This window comes from Serpula lacrymans (genome assembly GCF_000218685.1).
Source record: "Serpula lacrymans var. lacrymans S7.9 unplaced genomic scaffold SERLAscaffold_4, whole genome shotgun sequence".
NCBI lineage: Eukaryota > Fungi > Basidiomycota > Agaricomycetes > Boletales > Serpulaceae > Serpula > Serpula lacrymans.
The window spans coordinates 2,930,026-2,945,829 of record NW_006763293.1 but is presented as its reverse complement, the minus strand read 5'-3'; the positions used below and the strand labels follow the sequence as shown (position 1 = coordinate 2,945,829).

At 47.0% G+C, this 15,804-nt stretch overlaps 4 protein-coding genes across 4 annotated transcripts; all 4 read right to left on the bottom strand.

Moving 5' to 3' along the window:
* Window positions 1-553: 553 nt before the first annotated feature.
* On the bottom strand, window positions 554-912 carry SERLADRAFT_367628 (uncharacterized protein; the record flags this gene model as incomplete). The annotated part of the gene is made up of 2 exons (XM_007316094.1): window positions 554-731; window positions 761-912. The coding sequence occupies 2 exons, from the start codon at window positions 910-912 to the stop codon at window positions 554-556; spliced, it is 330 nt and encodes a 109-aa protein (XP_007316156.1).
* Window positions 913-1,120: 208 nt separating this feature from the next.
* On the bottom strand, window positions 1,121-1,771 carry SERLADRAFT_462516 (uncharacterized protein; the record flags this gene model as incomplete). The annotated part of the gene is given in 2 exon segments (XM_007316093.1): window positions 1,121-1,716; window positions 1,736-1,771. 1 exon segment carries the CDS (start codon window positions 1,710-1,712, stop codon window positions 1,281-1,283), a length of 432 nt encoding a protein of 143 aa, XP_007316155.1.
* Window positions 1,772-1,912: 141 nt separating this feature from the next.
* Window positions 1,913-4,141, bottom strand: SERLADRAFT_462513 (uncharacterized protein; the record flags this gene model as incomplete). The annotated part of the gene is made up of 7 exons (XM_007316092.1): window positions 1,913-2,322; window positions 2,378-2,664; window positions 2,727-2,941; window positions 2,994-3,496; window positions 3,550-3,636; window positions 3,698-3,891; window positions 3,958-4,141. The coding sequence occupies 7 exons, from the start codon at window positions 4,127-4,129 to the stop codon at window positions 2,050-2,052; spliced, it is 1,731 nt and encodes a 576-aa protein (XP_007316154.1).
* Window positions 4,142-9,267: 5,126 nt separating this feature from the next.
* SERLADRAFT_384035 (uncharacterized protein) lies at window positions 9,268-9,905 on the bottom strand (the record flags this gene model as incomplete). The annotated part of the gene is made up of 1 exon (XM_007316091.1): window positions 9,268-9,905. One exon carries the CDS (start codon window positions 9,553-9,555, stop codon window positions 9,313-9,315), a length of 243 nt encoding a protein of 80 aa, XP_007316153.1.
* Window positions 9,906-15,804: the final 5,899 nt, after the last annotated feature.

Below are 15,804 nucleotides of genomic sequence, written 5' to 3'. Positions count from 1 at the left end.
AGTTGATTCCGCATTTACTGACATTCGCGGCGAGATATGAAGTTGAGGTACCGCGGCATGAAGCCATTCACGCTCCAGAGTTGGTACATGTACATGGCCGCCGATCTACAACCCGATCGCCGATGGGCGCAGCCTGAGTGGGTGCTAGAGGTGGAGGAGCAATTTACCCAGGTCCAACGAGCTGCAACTGCACAAACCAGCGGAAATGTCGTCGGCGTTTGATGTGATCGCGTAATTGTTCACAATCAAAAGACGTAAGTTATCCACCATTCTGATTGTACGCGAGTACTTATAGAGTAAATTTAACGTTCTGTAGATTCATCCTTTAAGGAAGAAAGACCCAGAGCTGAAACGCCCTAACTATATCGCATCCGATTTCACGGCCATCTCCTCACCACTAAACACCGCCTGTAATCTTACTTATCGCTGTGGTAACGAGCGATATCGATGAGCGTGCTAAACCAGTTTAGATGTGCGCCTACGGATATGAAGACCATCTTGGAATCTGTGGCGCCGAATACTTCCCCTTGAAGTTAATTTATAATATCCAAATTTAACTGCAAGAGGCCCTCGCGGTTTTAGCGGACACCAACACTGCCTCAGAGATACCGGGGAGCAGCGGAAAGAAGATTCGAAAGTCACCCTGATGTATGCGCACTACCTCAGTTTGGCGTTGAATGGAAATTTTATCGATTACACTCATCAAGTTGGCACATAATCGATGGCATGGTCTCTCGTTATACATTCATGCCTGCATTACTCAGTATTTTTGATATTCAGGTTCCCATTGGTATCCTCTTGTCCCCCCTTTACCGCGAGACATAGATGCCCCCCTTCCTTGTACGTACCTTCAAAACTTCGAGGTTGACCGATGACCCATCGTGTACCCCTGACGAGACTGCCACTGCCCATTATTTGGTATTTTGTAACGCAACGCTGTAGTGGAACAGTTTGGTACCCACAGGGTGAGGCCTTGAAGCAGCTACTCACCTGTCGCCGGAAATACGTTGACGTGAGTGATTCGATTCAACCCTTAAGCTTTGCTTTGGGTAAAGATACTTCTTGCCATGCAGTATTACGTGCGTGCGTGCACCTTCAAGTTAAGACCATTATCTTATATGATAGACCATAGAATGCATTGCAGATATAGAGTCATGTTATGTGCACGTAATGGTCGCGTTATGGGATGTAGTGAAAGCTATGTTATGCAAGGGATGCAGTACGACGTTGGTTGTGTAATTTATTCGTACAATACAACCAAAGAGCTTCCTGCGCGCACTTCACCTGCCTCGACCCATCCCCCCGCTCGCTTTACCTGCTGGTCCTTCGTCTGGCTGACTTATCTCTGACCCTTTTTCTTCTCCATACTTCTCTTTTCCACCATACCTCAGCTTCTTTTCCTGTCCGTTACCATCCGCTGGAATATCATACGGATGTTCCTTGTCCATAGTGGCATATTCCTCCGTTTTGCTGCCTGCTCGACTCCATTGCCCAGAGGGCGGTTCGTAGGGACGTTGAGCAGCCTCTGAGGCGGCGTCTACACGATGAATGGTGGGATCGGGAGGTGGGTTGGAGTCAACGTCCTTAAAGTAGTTGTCTGCCGAATGGGAATTGTCTTTTGGATGGTCTTTCTTTGGATGTAGCGCTGAGGATGTGGTGTGGATAGAGCGCGAGTGGTAAGAACGGCGGCTTGTCCACAAGGAGCGATGCATATTTCTGAATATCATTAACATTGTTGCGTAAGATGGTTGTATGCGCGATTTATCTGATTTGCGTTAGGAAATGCAATGGAAGTGGTTTTATGTCGAAAACATAGCAGGAGGGTTGGATGACATCATAGATTTACCTCGGGTCACGCTCCATTTGGTAACTATGTTTGACACTTGGCTGCTGGCACCAACGCTTCACTAGCTTCACTGACAACCTTCTTATATTCATCATTATAATGTGAGTAGAGGTACTCTATCAATCTTCGTCGACCTGCTTTATTACCATTATACCTTTTCCACTAAGAATTTCCATTTGTCAGATAGCAGCGACCGACGAAGGTCATATATCTATCTTCTTCGCATGAGCTGGGGGGAAGAGCTTGACGCCCTTCACCCCTTCACCAACCTTTCCAGCACCTAATTCTGCAAACTGAAGTGTACGCTCGTGCAATGGAACACCAAGCGCTTCTAACAATCTCCCTGCTGTCGAAGGGATAAAAGGCTGCAAGCATATTGCACATAGCCGTAGTGTCTCCATAGATGTCACGTACGACGCCTGGGCGACTTCTGGTTCTCGTGCCCATGGCCCAATGTGAGTCATGGCAGCGTTAGCCTATACATACTAAATGTCAAATAATTCCTCATTGGCTAACGTAGTGATTACGCACTTGCTTCAAACAGAGTATGATGGCATCGAGAGCGTCACCTACTTCTAGGAGACCAATGTTCTTCCTGACGGTAGGTCCAAGCTCTCGCAAAGAAGTAAGCACCCCAATGTTACCGGTTTTGAGTAAATCTTCGCCTGAATATGTTTGAGTGGTGAGTTGATGCACGGAGAGAGGAGACGCAGAAGCTATGCGCGATTGGATTGCCTTCGATGTGATTCTGAGGAAGAAATTACCCAGGAGACTTCGAATCTCTTCGCCGTGCTTTTCTAGTTGATCGTGTGACCAATCTTTGCAGTTCCAGAGGTTAGAAGTTAGAGCTCACGCTTGGACAAGGAAAAAGGCATCTTACCAACGTCGTCTCTGAAACGACCGCCCACTCGAGCGAGGTAAAACCGAACAACATCAACTCCAAAAGTATCCATAGCTTCAAATGGATCAGCAACATTCCCCACAGATTTCGACATCTTTCTTTGCTGCACAGTCCAATGGGCATGAGACAGTAGTGTCCGAGAGAGAGGCAGGTTCAGCGCTTGGAGCATGGCTGGGAAATAGATAGCATGAAACCTTGGAGGCATGATGTAAGTAGGGCAAGCGACTGCATAAGATAAAGGAGTACCTTAAGATATCTTTTCCGATGACTTGGACATTTGGTGGCCATCCTTCTGCATGACCATTGATTCCTGCAGTCTTCCAAGGGTATCCCAGACCAGTGAGATACACTGTCAATGCATCAAACCATACATATATCGTGTGCCCTGGGTCACCCGGTACGGGAATGCCCCAAGACAAACGAGAGCGCGGACGAGATATCGACAGGTCCTCCAATGGCTCAGAAGACAAAGAGTCGATGATACGAGCATGGTATGAGGGAGGAAATATGGCATCTTTGTTGGCGACATAATGCGCGAGGAGCGAATCGCGGAATGCGGACAAGCGGAACTTGTAGTTCTCTTCTGCTGACCACTCGACTACGGAACCCGTCTCTATTGACACCATCACATCACCACCGGGGATAGATGATTTGGTCACTTGGGTGTCTGTATAGAAACATTCATCAGAGACGGAATACCACCCCTCGTAGCTTCCTTTGTAGATTAGTCCTTTTGTGTTTAGTCGATGCTATAGTTGTGCGGTTAAAACATATGATTATCGAATTATAGTGAGCTGCATACCCAGATGTCTTCCACGGCTTTGTGGTGCGCGTCCTCTGTCGTGCGCAGGAATATTGTATTGCTGACATTGGCTCTAGCCGCCAAATTCTGATGCATTATGCCAGTGTCAGGATTAAAAGTTGAGACAGGAACCACGACACCAACACACACGAAACTGCTGACTCAGTTTATCACACAAAACTTTGGGCTCGAGTCCTTGGTCTTTGGCTGCTTTCTGTATCTTGAGGCCATGTTCGTCTGTGCCTGCGAGGAATGATACGGGTCTATTTGGATCTGAGAGCCTGGCGAAACGCGCCAAGATGTCTCCGGCGACAAGAGAGTACAAGTGTCCTATGTGAGGAACTGTATTTGGGGGTATGAGAGTAAGTTTCTGGTGAGGAGGTAGAGGCACAGACGCAACCAGCCTACCTGCATTTGGATAAAAGATGGGTGTGGTGATATAATACGACTTAGCATCCTGGTTTTCGAGACTTTTAGACGTGTATGGTCGTGGAAGTGAGACTGAAATTCGCTTGGCCCCTGTTTTGGTGAGATCAGGAAGCAGCGAGGCTCTTGGACGAAATTTCAAGTAAAGTAACATCCACGCGAGAGCGAGAACTAGAAAACTAAAACTAGAACGAGTGCCGTTTAGCTCGGCAATGCTCGCATGTTTCTCGCGTGGAAAACGCATGACCGCCAGCTTTGTACTGTCGTTAACCGTCAGTTCGGATGGGGGGGCTATTCGGACGTCACAAAAGTAACAGAGAGGTCACAGAAGCCGCGTTAAAATCCCGCTCGGCACTATCAAGAGCAGAAAATTCGCCAAAGTCCCCAGCTCGATAGTAGTAGGAATTGTAGTAGAAAATTGTAGTAGAATATATCAACTTTTTATCACACAAAATTTGAGAAAAGCACATGTATTGATGGAGGACTATATACAAATTTATAACCACATGTAACCTTGAGGATCATTTGGACTGTAATAAATGGTACCGGGCTTGTCGTTTGGACCTGGCAAAGTGTAAGAACTCAGGGGGGGCGCATGGGAGGACATGTATGAGGAGGAGTATTGCTGAGTAATTTGGGGGAGGAGCTGGGGGGTGTATGCATGCGGGTACACCGCCGATTGTGCTGAGGGGAAAGTGGGAGAGTGGGGTGAAGGTGTGAGGCAACGATAAACTATAACAAAAACGAAACCTGTCTCCTTCTGCACTTGCAGGGAGTAAGAGGTTCAATGAGCTTGAGGTCGACAGACGCTAGTAAATATAGCGAGTAGAGGACTTTGAGAGGTAAGCTTCAAAGGTTCTTGTTGAGGAGTAAAGCGGGTAAATTCAGTAATAGAAAACTAAGGAGCCATACATGAATAGGTAAGGCTTTATATAGTGAACTGTCCGTTCCTCAGACCGAAAGGAGAATATACGAAAAGTGGTCTGAGGAATTAATCAACCAATAAGAAAAAGGGAGAGTAACTATTGTACAACTTTTGACTTGATTAATCAGCAGGTGAGAGACTTGTACTAATAATAGAGGATTGTCACGCGTGTTCAGGAACCGTATCCTCATGATGAGGTACGATCCTAACTAAGGTGTTATTAGTATAACCAGGCTTTACTGGGGCTTGGAGCTGGTTGGTGAGATGCCTACTACCAGTCCCTACCCAGTGTGCTGGCTGGCTGGGAGCGATACCCAGTCTCTGATCTGTGATATAAAATGGTAGCGATGGTTAAGAAAGCCTGTGAGGGCTATGAGAAGTAGAATGGCAAATGATACCTCTAGCCCTAAAGCCAGAGGCGTAATGGGAAAAGCGTTCGAGAACCAAGACATAGCGAAGATAAGAAAATAATGAAATGGTCCTTACATTACCCCCCCCTTTTATATTCTTGTCCCAAGAATCTTAGCGCCACAGTCCGTGAAGCGGTTTGTGATCCAGTCAAAGAGGCGGGGTTTTTTGGTTGTAGTAGTGAAATTTTCGTAAGGGCGAAATTGTAAGGCGGCGGAGTTGATGACGCGCGGGGCGGCAGGGTGTTTGTGGTGGAAGGTGGCAATAAGCGAGGGGGAATTTTTCAAGTGGTGATCGGGTTCCCACGTCCTTTCCGTGATCGGGTATCCCTTCCAATGGACGAAGTAATCAAGCTTGCTCCCTTTGAGTTTAGTGGGTCGAGAAGCGATGATTTCTTCGGCTTCGTATTTGACTGCGCCATCGACTTGGATCGGCGGAGGTTTTGAGGTACGAGGTTGATTAGGGAACTCCGGCGTGTGATACGGTGATAAGAGGACTTCGTTGAATACGGGGTGGATCACTTTCCAGGATCTAGGGACGTCAAGAAGATAAGCGGATGGGCCGACTTTTGCCTTTACCGTAAACGGGCCAAATCACTTGTCGTCTAACTTCTTCATCGGCCAATCAGTGGAAATATGAGTACCTTCCAACCACACTTTATCCCCTTTGTGATATTCCCGTGCTTCCGTGCGTTTCCGGTCATAGTACTTCTTGAGGTTTTGATTAGCAAGCAATAATGATTGCCGAGTTTGCTCGTGTAATTTCGTCATAGAGGTTGCAAAATCTTCGGCAGCTTGCGAGCGCCCGGAAGGCTTCTGACCGGTCCCTTTACGAGGGTGAGAACCATAATTTACGAAGAAGGGGGTCTGATTGGTTGCGGAGTGGAGGTGATTGTTGTATGTAAATTCCGCGATTGCTAACCAATCGGCCCAGTCGTCCTGTCGGTGGTTGATGAACGTGCGTAGGTAATGTTCCAGGTCCTGGTTTATTCGTTCAGATTGGCCGTCAGTTTGAGGGTGGTAACCCGTTGATAGACCAGGCTCAATCCTGAGAGATTGGTAGAAGTCTTTGGTGAAATTCGACATGAATTGAGGTCCTCTGTCGGATATGATTTTTTCTGGGATTCCGTGTAACCGTATGACTGAATCTCGTAGCTGTTTGGTGTAGCCTAGTGAGTCGAGCGTGACATGTGTGGGTACGAAGTGAGCCATTTTTGAGAATCTGTCAACAAAAACTTGGATCACATCGTATCCGTTTGATTCTGGCAGCGCTCCGATAAGATCCGTCGTGATTATCTGCCAAGGGCGATCCGGGATTGGGTTGGGATGGAGGGGAGCATGCGGCTTTTGGCGATGCGACTTCGTCCTCTGACATATCTCACATCCTGCGACATATTTCCTAACATCTCTTCTGAGGCTAGGCCACCAGAAAGATCGGTTTACTCCTTCGTACGTCTTCCTTTCGCCAGGATGTCCACTGAGGCTAGTGTCGTGTTCTATTTCGATAATACGTGCCCTCAACTTTGGGTCTTTGGGTACGTAGATGTTGTTTTTGAATGACCCTAACGTCAATTCGTCTTCTTTCTCGTTTCCTATCCAGATGATTCCGTCTCGTTTCTTCCAAATCTTTGGATCGTCTTTCAACTTCTTTACAATGTAATCATCTAGTTTGTGCTGCGAAGCTAGCAGCTCGTCCAGGTAGTGTTCTTCTAACACGTCCTCCATAGTATAAATGTTTGCTTCCGCGAGCTGAGGTAGAAGGACCTGTCCTTCATTGTCTCTCTCGCCTCTCAGATGGTCTACTCTTCGACTAAGTAGGTCCGCTTTCGTGTTTGCTGAGCCTTTCACATGCTCTAACTTGAAATTGTATCTCGCTAGCGTGTCCATCCACCTAGCTTGTCATCTGTTTACTTTCTGGGGGTCTCGGAAGTAGGTGAGGTTCTGATGGTCGGTGAATATGGTGAACTGGTGTTTAGCTCCCATGAGGAGGTGTCGCCATTCTTCTAACACATGCATTACCGCTAACATCTCTTTATCCCAGATAGCGTAATTTCTCTCTGCAGGGTTCATCGATTTTGACAGGAATGCGACCGGTCTCCATTTCCCTTCTTGCTGCTGGGATAACACCGCTCCTGTGGCGTAGTTGGAGGCGTCACATTCAACTTTGAATGGATCTTCGTCGTTAGGGATTGCGAGTGTGGGCGAAGTGGTGATTGTCTTTTTGAGAACATCAAATGCTTGTTGTTGGTCTTCAGCCCATTCCCAATCTGCCTTTCCGGTGAGAATCGTCAGTGGTTTGGCAATTTTTCCATAGTCCTTGATAAATCGTCTGTAAAAGTTCGAGAATCCTAGGAACGACTGTAACTCCTTCTTTGTGCGTGGTGTCGGCCATTCTGCGACTGCTTGTACCTTTAGCGGGTCCATGCGAATCGTATTGTGGGAGATGATCATTCCTAGATATTCGACCTCTTTCTCCTCGAACTCGCATTTCTCTGGCTTGAGATATAACTGATTGTCTGCGAGTATCTGAAGAACTTTGGATACGATCTTCCTATGTTCTTCTAACGAGTCGGTGAATATCATGATGTCGTCGAGGTATACGATAACAGATCCTTCATTGATTAGGTCTCGGAGAAGTCGGTCCATCATTGTCTGAAAGGTGGCTGGGGAGTTCGTGAGTCCGAAGAACATAACCAGAGGTTCAAACAGTCCTCTGTTAGTTCTGAAGGCGGCCTTGTGCTCATCTCCTTCTTTGATTCGAACATTATTATATCCCCAACGGACATCCAGCTTGGTGAAGAATCTAGCACCCTTGAGCCGGTTTATCAATTCTGAAATGAGGGGTAACGTATATCGGTTTTTGATCGTGAGAGCATCGAGTTTCCGATAGTCTTGTACCGGTCTGAGAGATCCATCCTTTTTCTTGATAAAGAAGAATGGGGATGCATAAGGGGATTTTGACACTCTAATCCTCCCATGTCTCCAGGTTTTCTTTCAAGAATTCGTCAAGATGTACTTGTTCGTCTCGGTTAAGTGGATACGTTTTACAGTCTAGACCTTTGGCTTCTGGTAGGAGTTCAATTGCGTGGTCCCAGACTCGTCGTGGGGGTAGTTTGTCAAATGACGCTTTTGTGAATACTGGCTCAAAATGATGATAAAACGGGGGAACGACGTCTCTGAACGTGAGTGTTGACTTTGCTCGTTCTGATTCTTCCGCAATCTGTTGGCTTTTGGTCTGAGATACGTTGCTTTCAACGGAAATTTTGTCAATCCTGCTCTGTAAGTCTACAGCGATGACTCTATCTCCGTCTTCAGGGTGATACTCCGTATCATCAGAAGGGTACGTGATGGTGTTTGTTTGCCAGTTGATGTTGGGGTTCGTGCATCTTAGCCAGTCGTGTCCTAATAAAATTCTGGCCTCTCTCTGTCCAGTAACCAGGAAGTCCATTAATTCTGTGCGACCCGCTACAGTTAGGCGAAGTGTCACGTATTCTGTCAGAGGTCCAGTGCGATTCTTGGTTCCATCGGCGTTTGAGACAACAACACAAGTTGGCAGTGGTTTTGTGGAAATGTTGTGTTGCCGAACAAAGGCTTCGTCAATGATAGAATCTGTGCATCCTGAATCTATCAAAACTGGTATGACATGCGTTTGGTGATCGTCGATGGTGGATAATTGGCATTGTAACGAGAGTTTGCGTTGATGAGATGGGGGGAGGGATGCGAAGTCTTTGATCACATTCAATTGCTCTACAATATAATCTTCATCGTGTTGCTTGAGTAAATTGATTGTATCCGTCGTGATGTGTGGGTAACACTGGGGTGAGGCCCAGTTCCGAACCAATGCTTTGGCTCTTTCTTTTTTCTGGTCTTTGATTCATCGAGCCAACCATTCCGTTGAATGTGGCTTAGTGTATTTCTCGGCACGTAGGTTTTGGGAAACATGTTTTGATTTATCAGTTACAAATACATTTTCCGAACCGTGCTTACTGGTCAGAGAGTCCGTGCTTACTCCTGACCTTCGAGAAAATCCTTCGTCTTCGTCTCCTCCTGGGTTGTGGTTGCTTCTCTAGCTGCAACTTTCTTTAGAGGGCAGTTTCTTGCGATATGACCCGGCTGGCCACATCCGTAACATAATCTGAACCGACTCTGTCGGTCTGTATCCATAGGTACACCTTGTCCGGGGAATACACCTCTCTGAGGTTGATCCTCGAACCTTCTTGCATACTGATTCGTCTGGGTTTTCGCCATCTGCTGTGGCTGTGGCTGTTGCACACGCTGGTGCGTATACGTCTGTTGTCTATAGATAGGTCGCGACGGCTGCGTGACTTCTCTCTTTCGTCTTTCATCTAACTGGAACTCTTCTCTCCTTGCCTCCCATGCGTAGGCTTGCGTCTTCCACTCAGCAAATGTTTTCGGTAGGTCTTTCTGGATGATGACAAAATCACAGATTCGAGAGTGAAGATTCTTTTTGAGAATACGATTGATCACGTCGAAGTGAGTGGTAGCATCATATCCGGCTTTGTCCATGAGCGTTGTGAAGTGGCTAAAGAATTCGTCGCAATGTTTATTCTCCTGCTTGTATATCTCGATCTCGTTTACCGCCTGCGATCTTTCGTTTGGATTCCCGAATACTTGGGCTAGATCGGTTAGGACGGTCGAGAGAGTCGGCCATACGGGGGTAGTTGCGTCGAGAGCTTTGGTAAGCACGTTCTCTTTCCAAGCTTTTACTGTCGACGTTCCTTGGTCGCTGATTTTGGACAGGAGGTAGATGAGCTTCGTCTTCTCGTCTGGAAAGTAGGATGCGTAGGCGGTTAAGTACAACTGTAGTGCTTGGCGCCATGCTATGAATTGTTCCTTCTCTCCTTTGAATTCAAAGGGTTCTGCTGCGAGAGTTACTTTGCCGTGTAACTGCGTGGGGTTAGACATGGATGAGGGTTTTGGAGGAATTGGAGGTGGAGGTGAGCGTGTAGGTGGTAGCGGTAGGGTTTGTCTGGGCGGAGTCTCCGGTTCTATGGACAGCTTTGGGTTTCGATATTCGGAAAACACTTTGGAGGATTGAAACAAGGTTTATTTAGTTTGAATTGTAATCAAACTCGTCACTCCAATCGTTAGAAGTAAATCCAAAAATATTCTCTTCTTCTTCCAAATCCCTTTCTACCTGTGAGCTGGTGGTAGAGTTACTGTCCAAGTTCGAGGTCGCTTCGTCTGGTGAGGGGGTTCTTTCAATGAGAACATTTCCTTGGATCAACGAGGAGATGGGAGGAATATAAGAAAAATTTCCTCTAGTCAGATGATACCCTGGTTTGTACTGCGAGTAGACTCTGTTGTTATCTCGAATAAGCACTCCCCAGAACTCGGTGTTGATTTCGGTAACGATGAAACGATCTGTGGGGTGGCGGATGACTAAATCAAAAACTTCTTTCCCGTAGTTTTGGTATTCTCTGAACAATCGACAGACGTTCCTGATCTGTCTTTGTTCTCTTTCCCAATTCCTTCCTTCGAGGATCTCGTGTCCAATCTTAAACACTAGTCTGCGAAATTGCGATATGCAGGCTACTATCCTTCGTATTGCGTCGCGGCAGAAAGGGGTGACAACTAATACGTGGACTCCTGTCTTAAGATAGTCTCGTGGGTTGAAGGCGTCGTTCTGTTCGGGAGTGAGGGGGATGTTGAAGAAGAATGGTATTTCCCGATAGAACTTGATGAGTTCGGTTTCGTAAATTCCAATTCTTGTAAAAAGAAGTTCAAGAGGGGTAGGATTAAATGATGCTGTAACGTATACGTCAATTTTGGATGGTTCGAGATATGGCGTAAGGAATTCTAGGTAGGGTGCGGAGTAGGGTCGTCGGTGGATGATGATTCCACAGGGAAGCAGGTAATGGATCTCTCTCCCGTCCTGTTCTGGCGAGAACGCAAGTTGGGGAGTTTCAACGTAGTTCTGAAGGTGATAGATGCGTGGGGAGATTCCGTCGGATAGTATGAGAAGAGCTGTTTTATGTTCTGCCGCCCGTCGTCTGAGGGCTCGTCTTTCTTCACTGTCGTTCCGACGAGGGGGTTCTAGAATTCTCTGTTCATAGACTTCGATCGGTAGGTGCTCTAGGTGTATCGAATTGAACCTGAACAATTCTCTGGACGCTTGATCGGATTCCCAAAAGCAAGTTTGAGCAGCTGCGGATGCGTATTCGAGTAAGTGCGACATATTGGCGGAGTTGGGAGATTTCGAATGCTAAATCGTCGACGGCTAGAACTAGTCCTTCTAGTTCAGTGATGGGGGAAGAGGTGGCTGATGAGTCTTCGTAGTACTCAGTTTCCGTGTTGCTGTGGGCAGGCTGGGGGTCCGTGGCAGTGTTGACAGGTACTGCAATGTGGAGGTCTCTGTTGTTGAGGGCGCGGTGGAATTCCTCGAGTGAACGGCGTTCTTCGTCCGTTACTAGGCTCTCTCTGATGTTCGACAGTTTGACGATTGTAGAAGTGATCAAAGACGACGGCTAGGGTGAGGACTTGAGCAAGAACAAGTAAGAGTATTACTTCGAGGTGGGTAGGAATGTTGGAGAGGACAACTAGCTAGCTTAGCTAGAAGGCAAGTGGATGTTTTGGATGGGTAGGAGGATGGTGAATGACAGCACGTCCGAGGGATGAAGGAAAAGGTAGTTTAGGGCTATTATAAGTACCGGGCTTGTCATTTGGACCTGGCAAAGTGTAAGAACTCAGGGGGGGCGCATGGGAGGACATGTATGAGGAGGAGTATTGCTGAGTAATTTGGGGGAGGAGCTGGGGGGTGTATGCATGCGGGTACACCGCCGATTGTGCTGAGGGGAAAGTGGGAGAGTGGGGTGAAGGTGTGAGGCAACGATAAACTATAACAAAAACGAAACCTGTCTCCTTCTGCACTTGCAGGGAGTAAGAGGTTCAATGAGCTTGAGGTCGACAGACGCTAGTAAATATAGCGAGTAGAGGACTTTGAGAGGTAAGCTTCAAAGGTTCTTGTTGAGGAGTAAAGCGGGTAAATTCAGTAATAGAAAACTAAGGAGCCATACATGAATAGGTAAGGCTTTATATAGTGAACTGTCCGTTCCTCAGACCGAAAGGAGAATATACGAAAAGTGGTCTGAGGAATTAATCAACCAATAAGAAAAAGGGAGAGTAACTATTGTACAACTTTTGACTTGATTAATCAGCAGGTGAGAGACTTGTACTAATAATAGAGGATTGTCACGCGTGTTCAGGAACCGTATCCTCATGATGAGGTACGATCCTAACTAAGGTGTTATTAGTATAACCAGGCTTTACTGGGGCTTGGAGCTGGTTGGTGAGATGCCTACTACCAGTCCCTACCCAGTGTGCTGGCTGGCTGGGAGCGATACCCAGTCTCTGATCTGTGATATAAAATGGTAGCGATGGTTAAGAAAGCCTGTGAGGGCTATGAGAAGTAGAATGGCAAATGATACCTCTAGCCCTAAAGCCAGAGGCGTAATGGGAAAAGCGTTCGAGAACCAAGACATAGCGAAGATAAGAAAATAATGAAATGGTCCTTACAGAAGGCAAAGAGATGGCAGAAGAAGAGCCGGACCCACTTGCAGAGGAAGACATGTTTGGGGCGCGATGGCCAAATAATCCAGCAAAGCGAGGCTGGCCTGCCAGCTCCCCGTGCTCATCCAGGTATGTCTTGATCCTAGTGAGGAGTTCCTTGACCGTCCCAGTGGTTGACAGTTGCAGGGCCCCAGCTACTGTGATGAGGTTGTCCTTGCGTTTGTAGGACAACAGGGGCTTCTCGGAATCCTTCGACACAGTGTCCTCGTGAATGCACGCTGTTGATGATGAGAACTATTGTTAGAAAACCACACACAAAAACAAACTAACACACAATTCTCCCAGATTCCACGGAACTTGTTTATGGGCTTTGCCTCCTAGAACAGTGGAGTGGTCTGGTTGTTCGTGGGGTGGTACATATAAAGATCCTTCAAAGTAAAACCCAGAGGTGTATGAGTGTGGGTTTTGAGGAGGAGGGATAGTTGAATTTATAGAAAATAGGGGCTTAGTGACGAGTATAGATGAGCACTACCTTGCTAATTGTAGCACAAGGTAGGTTTGAGAATGACGTGGATGACGAGGTGACGAGGTTCCCAGTGATAGCAGGCTCCTGACGCACAAACTGTAGTGCTCAGAAGGACTCTAATCGAAAGGGATAACAATGACTTCAAAAGTGGGAAGTGACAATGACAGCAATTAACAGTAGTAGCAGTGGGAAGTGTTGTGACCACACTGGATCACATCACAAGTAGCAGTAAGAAGTGGACTTAAGATTAGAGAAGAAGTCTGGAATTGAGTTCTTGTTTTTTTTTACAAGGTAGAATACAGGGGTTTATATAGTAAAAGAAAAGTAGGCTATGCACAGTATAGCTGTGCAAAAAGAATGAGAAAGAACATGAAGGAAGGAATGTATGCTGATGAATCCTGCGTAGGTAGTACAGGATAAGATTGTCAAAAAAAGGAAAAGAAAGGGATAGAACAATGAATGCTGTGAGTAATGTCACAGGTTTGTACAGCCATAAAGTAAAGTCCAATAGCAAAAAGAGAGCAGGAAAATCATGATGTCATGGGAAGATACAGTAAAAAAAGGGCAAGGCAAAACACTATCAGTATCAACACAGTTCCTTTATTGTCAGTCAGGCATTCTAAAAAATATGTGTCCATAAAAATGATTCAAAAATCAAAAATAATTGCACTGTAAATGAATGTTCTGCTGGTAAAAAAGAAACTGGAGCCACCGGTCCACCACCTAGTCCAAATCCAACAGTTTCATGGCCTTACCAATGGACTGGTTGTGTTGGACCACCTGATCAAACGAGGGAGGGAGAGGAGTAGTTCCAATTTGGAACAAGTGAGTCCCAGGCAGCGTGTGATAGGTGTAGCTGTAGCGAAGACGATGGACAAAAGATAAGTGTACCCAAGTGAATGGGAGCAATGAACATGGGCGACGCAAGGGGATGAACCTTCTCCAGCTCAAAAACTACCCACCCACGCTCCAACCAGGCAAGATGAGCGACCAACGTTTTGATGGTATATGATGGCAGATCAACATCATGAAGATGGACCTGTTGCCCTATTTGGACCGGCCGCTGGGGCTTTGCTGATATCAGCAGTGGCACGTGGTAGTCAACGGATTGGCGACGGAAGCGGATAGGAAGTGGTGACATCAGAAATGGTGGGGGTGCAAATAAGATGAGGAGGAGGAGGGTGGAGGTGACAAAAAAGTGGATTAGAATGGGGATCCAGAAACGACCGTCAGGTGAGAATAAAAAGGAGAGGAAGGGGCCCATAGTGGGGCTAGGCAAAGGAAGGGGAGTAAGGGAAACAATGAAGGCAAGGGTGCAATGCAATGTGTAGCCAGTGGCGACGCGAAAATTTGCCGAAATGCCGAAATGCCGAAAGTACCGAATGGAAAAGCAAAGGTGAGCGTGACTGGATTGCCTAATAGAGGTGGTGCTGATCAGCCACAAGTTCGAAAAAGGCAATATTAATTACTATTCCACGTGGCACTGTGCCTGTGTGGCACAAAGGCGAGTCTTTTTGAATATTTGCTTCGTTATTGACACCTGTCTATGCTACCAATCAACTTTGGTGCATGACAGCGCGGTACAGGCCTCATCTATGCACAGCCTTCTGTGCATCCTTTGCTGCCCTCTCCTTTGCCTTCTTGCTGCGCTTGGCCTCTTCCTGATCAAAATGTGCCTTTAAAGCCGGGTGAGTAACAAACCGAGCCTTGATTTTTCCTGTCCCCCCCTGCTTCTTCTTAGTCACCACCCCCAGCTGCTTGCGTGTTTCCTCAACCACATGGGAGATAATAGTGCAATGGGCGTTAGCAGCATCCCTTTCTGCCTGCACCCAACCTAAATCCTCCTCTAGCTTCTGGCATGTAGCCAGAAGCTGTGCTCGGTCTTGCTCAATGAGATTGAGCTGTGTTCGGGTTGAAACAAGCTTGGTGAGAAGCTCTGGGTGAGTTCTTCTTTGATCTTGTTCAACGCTGACTGTTTGCCGGTCCGTAAGCACCACGTTTAATGACTGCGGAGAGGAGGAGGAAGAGTGGGTATAATACCAGCGCTGATGTCCTCTGCCAGACAGAGAGAGAGTGCATAGATGAACGACCTCAGAAGGCGTTGGAGAGGGGAGAATTTCCTGTCCAAGTTGAGACGGAGACGGAGATGGAGCCATTGCTGGACCAGGTCAGTAGATTTGGCCAAAATTTCCTAGGACATTGAGGCCAGCAATGTGTAAAAGCAAGGAGGGAAGTGGGGAGGGGGAGCAACCTGGAGACGGACAAGGAGACGGCTCTACAGAGTGTGCAGGTGATTCTGACAGGTGGGGCCAATTCATCAGCTTGGGAGGGAGGTCAGATTGAGCGGAGGAGCCGAGGGAGGGAGAGGGGAAGAGGATATCATCCTCTTTTTCATCTTCTCCATTGTCTTCTTTGTCCTCGTCTTCATCCTCATCCTTGTT